This window comes from Cyanistes caeruleus, chromosome 3 (genome assembly GCF_971803275.1).
Source record: "Cyanistes caeruleus chromosome 3, bCyaCae1.hap1.1, whole genome shotgun sequence".
Classification (NCBI taxonomy): Eukaryota; Metazoa; Chordata; class Aves; order Passeriformes; family Paridae; genus Cyanistes; species Cyanistes caeruleus.
The window spans coordinates 5,099,972-5,117,574 of record NC_141703.1 but is presented as its reverse complement, the minus strand read 5'-3'; the positions used below and the strand labels follow the sequence as shown (position 1 = coordinate 5,117,574).

General features: G+C 44.8%; 2 protein-coding genes and 1 long non-coding RNA gene across 4 annotated transcripts; 2 read left to right on the top strand and 1 right to left on the bottom strand.

Moving 5' to 3' along the window:
• The first annotated feature begins 402 nt into the window (after positions 1–402).
• Positions 403–7,080, top strand: RSPH1 (radial spoke head component 1). Of its 2 annotated transcripts, XM_023947972.2 has the most exons (9): positions 403–500; positions 782–895; positions 1,008–1,113; positions 2,099–2,189; positions 2,425–2,560; positions 2,867–2,938; positions 4,436–4,574; positions 5,030–5,125; positions 6,899–7,080. In XM_023947972.2, the coding sequence occupies exons 1-9, from the start codon at positions 441–443 to the stop codon at positions 6,919–6,921; spliced, it is 837 nt and encodes a 278-aa protein (XP_023803740.1). In that variant the 5' UTR covers positions 403–440; the 3' UTR covers positions 6,922–7,080. The 2 variants fall into 2 exon arrangements, with proteins under 2 accessions (XP_023803740.1, XP_086735697.1); XM_086879571.1 differs by lacking the exon at positions 6,899–7,080 and having other exon boundaries at positions 404–500; positions 5,030–5,214.
• A 707-nt stretch (positions 7,081–7,787) lies between these two features.
• Positions 7,788–11,484, bottom strand: LOC111945283 (uncharacterized). The gene is made up of 3 exons (XR_015284035.1): positions 10,378–11,484; positions 8,228–9,622; positions 7,788–8,106 (listed from the first exon to the last, which is right to left on the bottom strand). It is a non-coding gene; the product is annotated as an uncharacterized LOC111945283 (long non-coding RNA).
• LOC147653895 (uncharacterized) lies at positions 10,563–14,246 on the top strand. The gene is made up of 2 exons (XM_086879570.1): positions 10,563–12,206; positions 12,274–14,246. The coding sequence occupies exon 2, from the start codon at positions 12,523–12,525 to the stop codon at positions 13,870–13,872; it is 1,350 nt and encodes a 449-aa protein (XP_086735696.1). The 5' UTR covers positions 10,563–12,206; positions 12,274–12,522; the 3' UTR covers positions 13,873–14,246.
• The last annotated feature ends 3,357 nt before the right edge of the window (positions 14,247–17,603 follow it).

Below are 17,603 nucleotides of genomic sequence, written 5' to 3'. Positions count from 1 at the left end.
ACAAACAGACTGTAGGATTGCTGGTAAATGAAATTGGATATTGAAAGATGAAAGAGACAATGGGGAAACACCGTAATTTCCTAAGAATTAAAAATTAAGAGGGAGGGTTATATATTAGAGGGGAATCATAGATATCAGGCATTCCGGGAAGTCTGTACCTCTCAAGTACCTCAGACAACGGGGAAACAGAGAGGGACATGCGGCCGGGAAATTAGGATAAAAAGGATGCTGAGTCCTCCAAAAATTTGGGAGACCCCAGGGGAATGCCCCATGGCCTCTCCCTTTATTCGAAAAAAAGTAAAAGGACTCCTCTGTCTCTTTTTTGGACATAAAGCTCTGGTGTTTGTGGATGAATTTCCCTGGCCGCTCGGAGAGCCGGGCGCCGGTTCCCTCAGCGGGGCGGCCCCGCCGGTTGTCACGGCGACGGGCACAGCGCCGCCATGTCGGACCTGGGCTCTGAGGAGGGCTCCGAGGCCGGGGAGGCCGCGGGAGGCATCGGGGTCCGCGGGGCCCGGGGGGAGCGGGCGGGCAGCGGGGAAGGGAAAGGGAACATCCCCGGGGAGCGGTCTGCCCCGGGGAGTGCGGCTGTGGTATTCCCGGTGCGACCTGCCCGGCTTTTAACCCGGCCTTGACACAGCCACGCTTTCCAGCCGTGCCAGGAAACCTCGGGGTGCCGGGGTCTGACCGACTGCCGCTGGAGCAGCTTTCCCCAAACACCCATTTCTGTCTGATGAGGGCACACTGCCAGGTGCTGTAACCATTTTCCCTCCGCCTTTGCCAGGAGTACGAAGGCGGTCGCAATTCCGAAGGGCAGCGGCACGGGTTTGGGAAGGCACAGCTGCCCAATGGTGACACCTACGAAGGGGAATACGAGTGTGGTTTGAGGAGTGGACATGTAAGACACCGGCCCTGGTTGTGGTTCTGCTTCTGCGCTTGTGTTATTTGGGCTCTGTGTTGAAACAAGGGTGAGAACTAACGGTATTTCACCTGTACCAAATGTGTTTCAGGGGACCTACAGGTTTAAAAACGGTGCCATCTACACCGGGGACTACCTTCAAAACAAAAAGCATGGCAAAGGTGTATTTTTTTATCCAGATGGATCAAAATATGCAGGTAAAGCACTGAACACTGTTGTAAGGATTTCTGTAGCCAAAAGGACACATTCCCCCCTCACTCCTCCTCCCCCCAGAAATGAAAAGAGAGTGTGAATTGGAAAATATTTTAAGAAGATACATTTTCTACAAGATATTTTCCTCTTATTCTCTTTTTAGTAATAGTTCTGAGAAGTTTGCGGTTTATTTATGGGGATTTATGTTAAGACATTTATTAGGTCTATCATTAAAAGAATAAGCTGCTTATTAGAGCCCTTATTTAGGCAATGGTACACCAATGAGAAGTTTGAAGAAGTTAAAATGCAGAGTTTCCCTGCTTGCTGGAGAGCACTTGACACAATCAGAATCTATCAATTAAGTTTCAAAGGACAATATTTCCCCCCTCTTTTCTAAGCTGGGAAAGATGTTCACATTGTGAGGGCTAAAAGCTGAGAGCAAAAAGAGCAATCTAGTCTTGCCTTGCAGGAACATATGCACTGAGGTTTTTTAATTTTTTTTTAATTTAAGTTTGATTAGAAGAATAATTAAGATGCAAACCATCTAGCATCCTTCTGAATATATGTGCCCCAATACTGACAGGATAACTTCAGCAAATGAGTCAAATGAAAGTAGCTCCTCTTTAAATTTGTGTGGAAATGTCACATTATCTAATGCAACTGTAATAGATTACCCAATTTAAAGATAGGACTGCGTTGTTATGTGTTCGTAATGGTAATAGAGAGTGATAATGGAGACACATAATTATGGAAAAATGGAGAGGGAGGTCAGGCAGCAGCATAAATACATGTGAAGAGGAACAGCCTGATGAAAAAAGAGCAAGGTACTCTAGGGTAAGGAGTGGTATAAGGAATAGTGAGGAATCCCAGCACTGCCACAGCTTTCTTTTCCTTCCCTAGTGCTTGTATGATAATGTTACAAAGTGGCTACTGTATCACACAATGAAATAAATTGGGTCTCACACTGCTTTTATCCTTTTGTCCTTGAAGGAGACTGGGTGCATGACCAGAGACAGGGCTATGGAGAATATCTGTATGCAAATGGTGACACCTATACTGGAGAATGGGCTAACAACAAGAGGTTTGTTTCCTTCTCACAGGGATGTTTCAAGTCACCCAAGGACATTAAAATGCAAACATTATTTTCAGAGCATGTCTGACTGCAGCAAATGAAGTCCAGGGGTGACCTTGGCAATTCAGTCTAGCTTGAGTAGTTTCAGCTGCTTGATTAATATTGTTTTAATGTCTTAATTATAACAACAGCCTAAATTCTTAATATTCACTGGTATAAAACAAAATTATTATTTTCTCCCTAGGCATGGGCAAGGCACCTATGTCTATAAAGACACAGGATCTAAGTATGTCGGCTGCTGGGTAAATGGAATCCAGGATGGACCAGCTGAACTTATCCACCTAAACCACAGATTTAAGGGCAGGTTTCTCAATGGAAAGGTAAGTGTGCAGGAATGCTTTCTATTAATCTGAACCGTTAGCATGGAATTGTCTTAATATGACCTATTTCCACTTAAAATAAGAAGCTAGGTTTCTGATCTTTTGTAGTGTTTCCTGTACCATAAGTGTAACACGTGAAACTGAATTATTCTGTGGGACACAATGCCAGGTTTCTTTGCAACATTGCTTTCAAACTCTAATGTCACTGACTATTGTATGGAATTTGTAGTAAAGGATATTTTACATTTCTGTGCTTAGAATGGATTAACTGCTCAGTTCTCCTGATGTTTTTGTGTTTTTATGAAGCCTTTAGGTCGCGGCAAATTCATCTTTGATATTGGATGTGAGCAGCACGGTGAATACATACAACCAGTGCAGGTAAGAGAAATAGTGCAAGTTGTAGTGAGTATCAGAGGACTTAGCAAATCAAACCTATTTTTGAGGAATACTTAAAATGCCTTACAGACAGGGATATTAAAGTAGATCTTATAAGGCAAGAAGGGTGGAAACTCATGCATTCTTAAGAACTAAATGAGGCTTCATTTTGGTTTTCTTTTTTTTAATTTTTAAATGTTCTCTACTGTGTAAGCTTTGAAATGTACAAGGTGTGATTTTGCACTGCTTGCAGACATAAATCCCTTCTGCTTAAAAAAAATCAAAAGCTTACAAAACATTTGAAGCTTCAGATCACAGAGGAATATAGACACATTTGTATGCACATTTAGCCTCTATTGCATTTTCTTCTGAACACCAGAAAACAATGAGCAATATTTCTTGTATTTCTGAAGTGCTTGGTGCTATGCATACAAATAGTAATTTCCAGCAGAGTCATGTTTGGGAAATATGTCCTATTGTTGTTCTGGTCATGTTAGGAGCTTAATATCCACAGCTTCTAATAATTGTAGGGAGTGTTTGGGATCAAAGTCTGTTTTCCCTTGTCTATACATGAATGTTTTGAAACATTTCTGATAGATATGGCACAAAAATAGCTACAGAAGTGAGATTATATTTTAATATTACTATTTGATTTCAAGAAGAATTGCTACATTTTAGCTTAGAGTTTGCTACCTCTGTTGTCTGACACATTAGTTCCCGTTAAACTCTCTCTGAAAACTCTGTGATGCAGCAATCAATTCTGAAGGATAAAATAATAATCATCAAAATCCTATCAATTGTGATAGAGATTTGCAAAGCTTGGAGATGGTTTTGTTTTTTTCCAGCCAAAAGCAAGGGATCCTCAAATTAAGTATGAGATTCATAGGAGTATCCAGAGTAATGTGTGCTTCTTTAGTTCAGCAGGGAATTCTTAGATGAGTTTTTAAAGCAAGGGACAGTGCTGTCACTAAAGATTAAATTTTGCCCTTGCTTTAGTTGAATTAATTACAGAACAAAGTCCTTTAAAAAAAAAAAAAGACAAGAAATTAGCTAATAATACTAATAATACAGACAATGATGCAATTATTGACTCCTTTATATTTGTAGAAAAATCATGATTTTTATTAATTTCAGAAATATTTTCATATTTCAAAACCATAAGCTCTGTGCACCTTACTGCTTCATAGATCCTTTCAAATGTCCTCCCTAGGCAAAGATTGAGGCAGAAACAGCTGTTTTGTCACTCTGTTTCTGTGTCAGACAGTGCAGCATCCACCAGACAGAACATTGGGTATCAATCATCAGTCATAGCCAACTGACCTGATCAGGGCTCAAAGTGTAATTCTTCTCCAGCATTTGCAGCTGCTGAAGTGTCTCCACCTGTAAATACTTTTAAGGTCATTGCCATTTATCCCACATGAAGAGGTTTTAGTATACTAGCCCATCATCGTAGTTACTGTCTGTAGGATGAGATATTGGATTTCATGAATTCTCTTCTAGGAAAAAGAGGAGGAAGAAGATGAGGAACCACCATTACCTCTTGAACCAATATGGAAAGTATCAGAAATTACCGAATTAACACCCTGGTCTCCCCATGATGAGGAGCTACTAGAACCCAGAGAAGCAGCAGGTGCAGCAGGTGTGGTAGCTGAAGAGAAAATTTCATCAGTTATAGCTTTGCTCTGGAAAGATCTGGAAATTCCATGCTTTGACTATGGTGACCATTGTTTTATGGGTTTAATATCAAGTGATATGAGAGGGTTTTTTGTGTTTTGTTTTGTTTTTCCTATGATTTTTCCTATGATTTGGATGTTTGGAACTTCCAAGTGTATTCATAAATGGCATAATATGTATGTATCTGTTTTATTTCACATAGCATGAGATACAACTGTCTTGGGAAGCCTGTGAGTTATTTTACTTTATATCATGGTTTATACAAACTTGATTATAAACAGAGAAGATTTTGTGGGATTTCTCACGTGAACAACAATTGCAGCCTTCAGTAGGAGTTAGGAGCTATTACATGAAAACAAAGGCTGAATGCAAATTTGTAAAATTGGTTTTCTTTGGTATTTCTAATTTCTTATATTTCAGCCACTGATGAAGCTGTGAGTCACCCAACCAGCGATGCAGGAGAGGAAGGTGAGGGAAGACAAGAGGAAGAAGTAAACCAAGATCAGGAGGATCAAGGTGAGAAATGGGGCATGTGTGTTCATTCTTTAATTAGCAGTCAGGGTTTGAAATTATGGATGTCAATCAGCTGAAGCTATGCTGCTGTTGGGAGACCATGAGAATCTCTACCTTTCATAAAGAGGGTAGTCCTCTGGAGAGGTAAACTATGAGAAGTTAAATTCATATACTGCAACAGAACAAATTAAAAGTGACACTTCTGTGCATGTACACTTGATAGCACTTGCAGAGTTGAATTTATATGAGATTGCCTTTCAAAACTATTTGGTCTTGTTTTTTTTTTTTTTTGGTAACAAAAATGAGAGGAAATATGTCAGGTCCTGAGAAGTTCAGGGAGTTTTGAGCACTTCACTTTCCTCTCATGAATGCAACTGTATATTCTTAATTCTCTCAATTGTAGTTCAAAAGCAGGCAAAACAAATATGAAGAAACAAATTTTAGGTGTTGTTATGCATTCTAGTTTAAATAGTCTCTGACTGGTTTGCTTCTCCTACAAACTAAGGAGATTTGAAATTCAGGTGCTCAGATTTTCTTCCAGGCAGTTCAGAAGCCTGTTTTAAATACACAGTTAACAAGAAGCAACAGGGATGCATCCATTTTTACTTATATTTAGCTTATAAGCCTCCAACCAATTGTGTTCTTTGTATCTATTCTTAAAATGTACAAACTTGCCTATCTGATAGGAAAACCTCAGATAATTTTATCCATTTGTAATTTTACAATAAATCCAAGCAAACCACTGTCTTTAGGGATTAGGAAAATCTCTTAAACCATATGAAAATGCTTGAAGGTACACACCAAACATTTAGGCCAGTTCTTGTAGTTTTCAGTTTATTTGCTTTTCATTTTCACCTCTGAAGGTGCTCTCCAGCTTCAGGGCAGAACAAAGCAGCTGGCTGACCTGGTGTGTAGGGCTGACATTTTACAGGATCCCTGGGCTTGGATCAAATCCAGCAGAAACCTCAGCAGATTATAGCTCTGCTTTGGATTTTGAAAAAGTGCATTGAGCCTGGTTTGTCTCAAAGATCCTTGGACTCAACCATTTGGACTGAACTTGATTCTAGTAAATTTTCTGGCCCACCACAACAAAGCAGTTCTGGTTTTCCTAGTGGCTTTTCTAGGGTGTTTTTGAGAACAAATGAGCCCAGGTATCTGTCAGATATGGCATAGAGGCAGATGCCAATGCCTGAAAACACAGCAAAGTGATAGATGTTCTCAAAGTTCCCTCCAACTCTTTATTTCCAGAATCAAGGAGTTGTATGATTTTTAACATTTTTCAGCCTAGGACTCCACCCATAATTTTTATGGAGGCAATATATTGTTCCCCTTGTCTTTATGTTTAGCAAGATTAAGTTATAGAAGGAGGGAATGATTTGAAGAAAATATGCATCCTGTGAAGAGCAGATATAAAAAATCTGTTTTCTTTGCAGCCTGGTATTCCCTGTGCCTTTACCATCATTCTTTTTCCACACAGAAATTCCCTCTTTCTCGTTCTGCATTCCTTATGATGTCATCTAACCAGGAGACATTTTTTGGCTGTTCAGAGTTACATACAGGCTGGCTGGCAGTCAGTGTGGGTGTACTGAGTCTGTCTGCCAGCTGACAAACAATGTAAACAACTTGAATTCAAGTACTGACATTGAAAGGCAATGGGTGAGGAGGACTGAAGTGGACAGCAGAGTTCTAGAGTTATGTTTTAGATTACTGGGATTACTTTTCAGTGTTTTATAATAAAATGCATCTCTATGCCCTGACTTTCCTTCTACTCCACAGAAATTACTGATTTTGGAGGATGAACTAGAGGAAACAGGAATTGGGTACAACTAAAGGAAAAGATACAAAAAATGGAATTTTGAAGTAGATGATTTAGTGTGGTAAGCCTGCAATATTTTTATTTGTAAAAGGGTGTGTTAAGATGTTTTGAATAAACATTTCTGTTAGTGTTCTGTCTGGAATGTGTATCTTTGGGCCTTTTATAATCTCAGAATCTCTCAGCAATGTCCTTTATTCCATGTAGCCCGTAATGAGGTGTGAAATTCAGTGCAGAATTATTCTGGATTCATGAGACCATGAAGCTGTGTCCTCACAACGTAATATTCTACTACTGGTAGTTGCTGTCTTTCTTGAACCCTGCCTCTGGGCACAGACTTGGGGGTGTTGCTGGTGAAGACAAAGGCAGGACTGGACTTCCAAGTTCTATGCGTTTTCCCTGTCACTAGGGCACCATTCCAGACCTACATTTTTCTTGTTTATTTTGCTGTTGTCCTTGCATCTGTAAAAACTCTTCTTGTTGCCCTAAATCCTCACTTTCCAGTTTGAACTCCAACTGAATTTTTTATCCTAACAGATGGGTGCAGTGTTTTTAAATTCTTCCTTTTTAGGCTGGTTTTCCTTCTGCTTTCTGTATACTACTTGTTTGGTTTGGTTTGGTTTTGGTGTGTTGCACCAAAGATCCTTCTTTACCATGTGCCTTCCTTAAGTTTCAAGGACACTCAACCAATCCGGATGAGGAGGTGGCTCTGTAAGAAATTCCTGGCACTGTGCCACATCATCATAATGATCATTTGTGATCCACAAGCTGTTAAAAAAGATGTTGTCTGTATACAGAACAGTTCCATGCATTAAAGCAGCTTATTCACATGGAGGAAAACTCTTCTCCAAATTTTACCTTTCTATCTTTATTAATGAGCTCTTCATTCATTGGAGAGCTCTGGTTATGTGAGCTGTCCCACCATCTTTCAGTTTTCTTGAGGATGTCACCATTCTGCATCTGAAGCAGTTTCTAATTTCTCCTCTCTTTTCACAGTCTTATATATATACTGTAAAGCAGGCTTCCTTTTGAGTTGTTTTAGCTTCATGATGGGTATCTTGCTACCATCACCCTGCTCCTTTTACATAGCAACCCTGAACTTAATTCCTTAGTGTAAGCAGTTCTTGCCATCCTCCAAGATCCCAAGTTTCTTCTCATCAGATTCTCAAACCTGTTGGAAAACACACTCTTACTTTGTTGCTCAAAGAGGGAGCCATAGTGATTAAAGCCAAAGCAGGAGCACCGTCCTATCGCTACTGAGGTACAAGAGGTGGCAAAGGCAGCAACTTCACCTGCCCTGCTCAGCTTCCTGTCCTCTGCAAACACTCTGAGGGTGAGCTGGACGCACTGTCTGTGTCATTGGGGAAGCCACGCAAGAACCCAGGGTCTCTCTCAGGAGGAAGCAGCTCCTGGGATGTCTCTGTGCTAGAGCACGACAGAGATGGAGTAGGACCACTCCCAGCAACCAGCCCCTTGCCCAGCTGGCTGAACACCAGGCCCTCAGCGGGCACTTGGTGGGGGCAGTGGGTGACTCAGTCCTGCTCATCAGAGACTGAGGAGGATGAGCCTTTGTCAGCATGGAGGAACAGTGGGAATCTGGCATGGATCATGAGCTTTCCCAGTGGGGTGATGTTAGGAGCTACCAAGAGGTCTCGGACTGGGAAGGATGCTTGGAGCAAGGGCTGTCCCACGGAGATGTCATCAGCTGTGGGGAACTCTCCCGCTGGGATGAGGCGAGCAGCAGCAGTCCCAGGGAGAAGCCCTTCACTACCAAGAATTTTCTGCCCGGGAGGAATGCATGGAGCCAGGGCTGTCCCTTGAGCAGAAGCTGGTAGATCCCCAGAACCGTCTGACTGGGAGGACTCTGTTGGCCAAGAGCTTTCTGAAGAGGAAGACGCCGTTGGCCAGGAGTTGTCCTAAGGCAATGGTAGCAGACCCTCCGTGCAATCCAGTCAGGAAAATGATGGTGACAAAGAGCTTGCTCAGGACAATTGGGAACACGTGAGGGTTCACAGCATCCGGGTCAAGCCCTTGCTGTGGGAGAAGGACGTGGGACAAACCGAGCTTCTTGGAGCTGAGTGAGGCAGTCAGGGAGCACAGCCCGGGAGTTTTTGTGGCGGGCGGGCTCCCAGTGCCTGTCCCGCGGGAGGCCCGGGTTGAGCGCGGGGCAGCTGAGCCGTGCCAGGAGCCGCTCTGGGGCTCCCCTCCCCACCTGGCAGCCCCGGGGCCTCCTCAGGGCTCCGCGCCTCCTCCCACCTTCGAGGAGCAGGTGCCAGCGGCAGGGACACAGGGCCCGGAGCCTGCCCAGCTCAGCTGCTTCATGCGCTTTTTCCAGCCAGGAACCCAGGCCCTCAGGGAGCCGCCGGCTCCCCCCAAGAAACGCCCGTCCCGCTTCAGGCGGGCGCTGCGGGCGCTGCGGGCGCTGTTCCGCTGCCCCTGCCTGAGGCCACAGACGGACAATCAGTGCCCGCTGCCCGCGCCAGGCCGGGCCCCGCAGGTGGCGGCTGGCCCGGAGCCTGCCCCTGTCACACGGGCTGCCTTTGATGGCCAGGTGTCAGGGACATCAGGTCCTTGGCAGGAGAAGGGCCTGGCTGAGGCTTAGGCCTTGACAGGCACCAGTGGTCACACGAGCTGCCTCTGCCTCGACGGGGCCCTCCAGGCTCGGCAGGACTGTGACATAAACTGTTCTGCCAAAATAATGAAAGTTTGGTTTAAGAAATGGTAGTAGTAAGGAAAAAAACCCAAGCCCAAAAATCCCAAAGAAACCCCAAAAAACAAAACCAAAACTTACCAAAATTCCCCCAATAAACAAAAAAAAAAACCAACAAAAACATCCCAAACAAACAAAAAAAACCAGAAAAAAATTAGAATAGAAAAATGAATAAGAGTGAGATTAAGAGGAATAAAATGATGAGCAAATAGTAGTACTAAATGACAATAATTATGAGAAGAAAAATAATAACAAAAATAGTTGAATAAGAAGATAAAAAACAAGAAATCATTGTAGTAGTAAAGAAAAAGAAGATGATAAAGAGGAAGAGAGTAATAAGAATAACAAAGATTAAGGATAATAAGTTGAATAAGAGTTATAAGAAGAACAAGATTAAGAATAATATAAGAATATACTACCTATATTACTTATACTAGAATACTAGTATACTAGAATAATACTAGTACTAATTAATAACAGAAAAACAATAAAAAGAACAAGAATTACTAAGATGAAGAAAAAGAAATATTAGTAATAGTAAATAAAGATAATAAAAAGATGATGAAACTGTAGTAGTAGTAGGTAATAATATCAAAATCCACACCTTCTAGAATCTCAGAATGAAAGGGAAAACCTTAAAGATCATTTAGTTCCAGCTGATTGTTTTCTCTTCTCTCTCTCTCTCTCTCTTTCTCTCTCAGACCTTTTTGCTATTTCTTTCTACCTCCCTACCTCCCTAAAATCCATGTTAATTAAAATCCCTACGTTGTCCTCACATGGCCTCCTTTGCAGCTTCATTCAGGCAGAGGCATCTCTCCCTCATGGGCTCGTAACACCTGCACAGGGCCCCTTCCAGCCGCAAGCATCCCGGGATTGTCAGCTCCTCACTTCCCTTTTCTTCTGGTCTCTGCTTTCAGCTGGGAATGTGCTTGAAAATGCCCAGCAGAGAAGCCTTTGCTGTCTGCTCTGGGAGCCCACAGAGCTTCAGGACCTTGTCCCCTGCACCTGCACAGCTCCCTCGAGAGGCACGGCAGAACCAGCACCTGAGAGCCTCGGGAATTCCCTCTGTGGTCCATGGCACACACTGCAATGCTCTGGAATTCCAGCTCCCAGCAAGGATAAGATGCTCCTGTGCTTTAAGGCAAAGCTCTGAAGGGACTGAAAGCCAAGTGGAGCAAGATCTTGACATTTCACTGCCAGCCTTTGGAATTTCATCAAGGGTTGCTTTAGCATGTGAATTGGGGAAAAAAAAAATCAGGGGAGGGTCTTTGGCTGGGAGGTGCCACATGTAAAGACAGACCCTGGGAAAGAAACAGAGCAGTAGGCAAAGAGAGGGAGAAAGGAAGCAAACAGCACTGAGCTGAGAAGCTGGCACTCTGAAAGCTCTGTATAGATCTCTGTAGCTGTTCCCACATGGATGTGAAGGTTGATGCCAGACCCCCAAGGGTCACATTAAAGGCTTCCTTCATGCAATTGCTGGGTATTGAGAGGCAGCACGGCAGTTTTAGTCACTGGGCTTTGTAATTCTGCTACAAGCCAGGTGAGTAGGCCTTGGCCTCCTGGCCACAAAGATACTGTGACCTTTCTTTTTTTGGAGGAGAAAGCCAGGCCCATTGGTAGCCAAAGGCCAGTGCCCACAGGTGGCATTAGCAGGGTTCATTATTGCATGAAACAACGTGTGGGGCTGTCCACATAACTCTTTGCAGTTGTTGCTTAGTGTGCAACACTGAATTTGACACTGGTGCCTTTGTCAGGCCATTGAAAGCCTCTCCTGGCCCAGTCTCCCTAAGCAAAGTCCCCCTCATCAGGGGCTCCAAGTGCCCAAGTCTGGGGCTGCTCGGTGCCAGTTCCAGTGGGGTCGGCTGTGGAAGGGATGTCGGGTGTGGCCCTTTGTGACACAGGCGCTGATGCAGGACATGATGGTGCCCAGAGGCCTTTGTGACATGGCAGAGCCCTGCCCTGCCAGAGGGGTATATAAGGGGCACAGAGGCCTGGGTGCCCGGTCCCAGAGAGCCGTTCTGTCAGGAGAGAGCAGCTCCCTGAGAGCCTCAGCAGCAGAGCACGATGGAGACGCGCGCGGAGGAGGTGAACCCCAACTCCCCCCCTGCCACGGAGCAGCCGGGCCTGTGCCTGAGGCCCCAGGTGACGGCCAGCCCCGGAGAGAGAGGGGACAGAGGGAGCTGGGATGGGGCTGGAGGCAGCGGCCTGGGGGCCAGGGCTGGGCTGGTGTCTCCTTCCCCCACAGCCGGGGCACAGAGCCAGGGCCCTGCCCCACACAGCCCCTGCTGCCCCCCCAGCCCCTATTCCCCCCCCAGCCCCTGCCCTGGGTGGCTGGAAGCCCTCTGGGAGCAGTGTGAGAGGGCAGTAGGGGGGACAGAGCTGCCAGGGCCACAGACTGTGGGGTGGGACTTGGCCAGGGAGGAGAGAGAGTGGGAACCCTACCTGGGCCAGGGCCTGCCCCAGTGGGAAAAGGAGAATGTCCAAGAGCTGGAGCAGTGGGAATATGAAAGATTTCAGCAGCCTTCCCAATGGGGAAATGAGAGATACCAGGAGCCTTCCCAGTGGGGAGATGTGAGAGTGCAAGAACTCTTCCCTTGGGAATATGAGAGATACCAGGAGCATTCCCAGTGGGGAGATGTGAGAGTGCAAGAACTGCTCCCTTGGGAATATGAGAGATACCAGGAGCATTCCCAGTGGGTAGTTGTGAGAGTGCAAGAACTCTTCCCTTGGGAATGTGAGGGACACGAGGAGCCTACTCAGTGGGGAAATGAGACTGTCCAAAAGCTCTATGAATGGGAATATGAGAGACAGCAGGAGCCTTCCCAGTGGAGAAATGTGGTAGTCCACGAACTGTTCCCATGGGAGTATGAGGGACACATGATGCCTTCCCAATGGGGAAATGAAAGTGCCCAAAAGCTTTACCAGTGGGAATATGAGAGACACCATGAGCTTCCCCAATGGGAAGGCCCAATTGGCCAAGAGCTATATGAAAGGGAAGTCAGACAAGACCCAGAGCTGTCCCAAAGGCAACCCTGGAGAGACATAGAGGAGTTGGAGGAGGGTGTGGAAGAGATCACCATCCACACCATCTGGGTCAACCCCAAGTACCCACAGCTCCTGCAGGACCCCGATGCTGTTCCCCAGGACTCGGCCAAGGCAGCAGCAGCTTCTGCCTTGGCTGAGCAGGTGAAGGCAGCAGGAGCACAGAGCCAGGGCCCTGCCCCACACAGCCCCTGCTGCCCCCCCAGCCCCTGCCCTGGGTGGCTGGAAGCCCTCTGGGAGCAGTGTGAGGGGGCAGTAGGGGGGACAGATCTGCCAGGGCCACAGACTGTGGAGTGGGACTTGGCCAGAGAGGAGAGAGAATGGGAACCGTACTTGGGCCAGCAACTAACCCAGTGGGGAAAGAAGAGTGACCAAGGGCTGTCCCAATGGGAAGATGAGAAATACCGAGATATCTCTCGACTGGAATTTGAGAGAGACCAAGAGCTGTTCCATGGGGAAGACGTGACATACCAGGAGCCTTCCCAAAATCAAGATATGAATGTCCCAGAGCTCTACAAACAGGATGACAAAATAGACCAAGAGCTGTCAGAAGGTGAAATAGACCCAGAGCTGTACCACTGGGAATCTGACAGACACCAAGAGCTATTCAATTTTCTGGACATGGGAATCCAAGAGGTGTCCCAAGATGAAAACAACAGTGACAAGTTTCCCCAGTGGGAACACTCCATTGACCAAGAGCTGTCTGAAGGAGAAATGAGACAATATCCAAAGGTGTCCCAAGAGAGAGGCGATAGTGACAAAAAGGAGTCACAGACAGACAGTGAATGCATCACCATCCACACCATCTGGGTCAACCCCAAGTACCCTCAGCTCCTGCAGGACCCCGACGCTGTTCCACAGAGCCAGGGCCCTGCCCCACACAGCCCCTGCTGCCCCCCGGAGCCCTCAGCTCCCCAGCCAGGAGCCCAGGCCCTCAGGGAGCCGCCGGCTCCCCCCAAGAAACGCCCGTCCCGCTTCAGGCGGGCGCTGCGGGCGCTGCGGGCGCTGTTCCGCTGCCCCTGCCTGAGGCCACAGACGGACAATCAGTGCCCGCTGCCCGCGCCAGGCCGGGCCCCGCAGGTGGCGGCTGGCCCGGAGCCTGCCCCTGTCACACGGGCTGCCTTTGATGGCCAGGTGTCAGGGACATCAGGTCCTTGGCAGGAGAAGGGCCTGGCTGAGGCTTAGGCCTTGACAGGCACCAGTGGTGTCAGAGCCACGGGCAGGGCCACAAAGCCTGGGGACAAGGAGCTCCTGCTCAGAGGGGACACCAAGGACACACGAGTGACAGCCACAAGGACGTTTGGCAGAACTTCCCAGATGAGGACAAAACTCATAAAGCCAACTCAGGAACTGTGCTGAAATCGGCTCCAGCTGGGGAAAAGGGACTTCTGGCACGGGGAGACGGCGACCACCAACTCCTGGCCCAGAGACCCCATAACCCAGCGAGAAAAAAGGACATTCTTCAAAAGAAAAGGAAGACTGAGCATAGAGAAGACTGAGCATAGAGAAAGAGTAGTTAGCACAAGAAGCAAAATAATCTTTTATCCCATAGAATAAAATCTTAAGAAATTAATATTAGCTAATTATAAATTACTGTTAATAATATTATCTAATAATAACCAAAATTATTACACTAATATTTAGTAAATAGCAAAAACATAATACTAATATAACATACAAATTAATGTGATTTGATGTTTACAATATCAATATATATTGTAATTTAATATTTTTATCAATATAGATTTAATATTTATATTTATGTAATGTAATTTAATATTTTTAATTTTAAAATTAAATTTAATGTAATTTAGTATTTATAATATAATTTAATATTTATAATAATATTAATTTAATTTTTAATTAATTTAATTTAATATTTACAAGATATTTAATTATGTAATTTAATATTTATAATATCAATATATAATTTAATTATATATAATGAAATATTTATAATATGTATATATATTATTTATTAATAAGAAATAGCTTTTGACTATCATAAGATATAGAATATATATGATATAGAACATTATATATGGCATATATATGAATGTAATATCTAAGTATTTAGATATGATACTGTAAAAATATGACAATAATTTTAAAAGGAAATAATATGTGAAATTAGTAAGAGAACCATGTAACTGGTAGCCAGTACACATTAATGCCTTTATTTGGTAAAATGTATAAATAGTGAAATGCTTTGATAGTCGCTGTGCTGGCTTTGTGAATTTGCCCCCCAGCACCTGTTCCTGTGCAGAACTGTAAATAAAAGAAATATCTGAACTCTGTGTTTGGATCGTCTTCTTGCACATGGGGTGAAAGAATCCGTTTTGGGACAGCAGCTTTGCCATGGACACATTGATAAAAGTTGCTGCTTTTCCTGCCATGCTCGCCTGTGCCTGCCCCATCTCAGGAGCCAGACGGGCGCAGGCAAAGCAGCAGAGACCTGAAACTCGGCGGCTGCGCGGTCGCTGTGGCCAAGACAATCCCACGTCAGCCACGAGAGCCTCTCTGGGAACAAGCAACAAATCCCAGAGGGCTCCTCTCCGAGCTGCTCCCTGAGTCCCTGTACCGAGAAGTTGTTGTGCAGGTGTTTGGGGAATGTCCTGGGGCTGTTTGGACCAGCTGTGTGGTGTTCCCAGTGCACACCCGGCAAGCTGAATTCCCCCACAGGGACAAGGGCAGCTCATCTGGAGGTGAACCCTGGTTCCTTAAAGAATCATTTTTTGAGTCATTGTCCTGGTTGGGTGGCCAAGAGCATCATCACACAATGATGATGCACAATGTTCTCAAACAGATGTGCAGCAGTATGGTCATTTCAAGTAAAGAAATGTCACTTTTGGATAAAGTAATTTTGATGCAATATTCCGTGCTGAATTAGCATATGGGAGACGCTATATACTTTCTCTTCATTATTTCTGGAACATACATTATTTTAAAGGCTCAGGATGTCAGATTTACTACAGATAAAAATCCCAACTGGTAAACCAGTTTACCAAAGGTGGGCTTTCTCCTTCACAACCAGACATGGACCCAGCTTAGCTATGGAGTGGGATGTGGCTGCCCTCATTGCTGTTATCTTGAGAGGCAGCACTACAGAACACAGCACAATGTCCTCCCTTTCTCCTTTCCCTTCCTGCCATCCTCCCACCCATTCCTGGGATAGATGATTTTGGATGATATTAGAACCTCTACTATCTCTGTTGAGGGATAGTCGTAACTGCTGATATGAACACAACGTCCATTTACAGGATATGACTACATGGAACAGTTGAATCTTCCAGGGCAGCAGTACCTTTACATTTCCTGCTTTCTTTACAAGGTCATTGACTTTTTGAAACAACCCAAAAACCTGAACTCCTGACTGGAGGAATTGCCATGTAAATATCTGTAGTGTGATTAAATTCTCCAGTCTGTGTTGTAAAGCTCTCAGATGCACAGGCTGAATTCCTGACTGCTAGGGGGTTAATTAAAATTCTGCTTGGGAAGCTTGTGATTCTGCTTCATTTGTTTGTCCTTCCATCCTTCCCCAGGGGCTCTCTGGTTCCATCACCAACAGCAGCTCTGGATACTCCTGCACCTCCAGTACATCCAAAGGTCCCAGCAGTGTCCTGCATGCTCACACACAGCCCTGCACACTGACACACTGCCCTTAGGTCTGAGCAGGGACAAGGAACATTGCTGCTGCTGTCAGAAATCATGAACTTCAGCAACTTCCTCCAAGAGTGCTCTCCTCCTCTGCTCCACCCAGCATACCCCTAACATCCCTCCACCTCAGGTTCAGGCTCTCACCTCTGTGGAGTTCCATCCAGCTGATATCCCATTTTCCCTCCTTAAAAGGGAGTAATCTGCACACCAATGCCTTGGACACAGTGCCTGGACCACCCAAATTCTGTCTAGGCTGTCACCAGTGCTGTACCAAGGGAAATTTCTCCAGGGTGCTGGAGATCAGGCCCAATGGTTCCTCAGCCTTGGTGTTGCACAGTTGCCACTGTTTGGAGGAGAGTTTCTGCCGTTCCCCAGCACCCACATGAATTACCAAACACTCTGCTTGCTCTGCTCCCTTCTCCCAGTGGAAGAAGCGTTCTTACTGAGCAAAGCCCAGTCCAGCAGTCCCTATCAGCTAGTTTGAAATCAAACTAGCATCCTGGCAATCCTGGCAATCAGGAGTTGGCTGGCAGGACACAGCAGCTGCAGAACCCTCCTAGAAGCTTTCAGAATCAAATGGAAAAACATAAATAGTAAATAGTAAATTAAAAGTATAATTAAAAAAGTAAATTGAAAGTACAGAGCAACGCAGAGCTGTACAAGTGTTGTACAAACACTAAGTACCACTGACAGATCATCTTCTGTCTTTCTGCAGGTGAATAAAGATGCTCTGAAACTTTTTTCACTGATAATTTGTAAGCAATACCTTAATTATTACGCATATCTGTCAGGTTTTAATTTGCTCTCTCATACTGTGGGAATTTTGGTATGAATATTAATGCTCCTGGCACCTAAGGTAGAGGGTTGCCAGCCAGTAGCAGTTTGCTTTTGAAGTAAAACAACCAGATTGGGACTTACATTTCCTAGTTCTTCACCTTAGAGCAAGATATCAATATGAAAATTTTAGTTTATCAGAAAGAGGAATAACATTTTAACCATTTCCATTTCTCTCCAACTCAGATTCCCAGCAAGAATGTACCTGAAAGTTTGAAAGTTAGTGATAAAAATGGATTAAGAGAAAATGGAGATAGGGAAACCAGTCATATGAAATAAATAAAGTTTATTACTTCTTCCTTGCAATTTTTTTTGCTACCGGAAATATCGTAATGAGAAAATTCCCATGCAATCTTTCCTCTCCTAGCTTACATTTTGTTTGCATTTTCTTGTCACACTGATGTTACCCCAGTGAGCATTTTTGG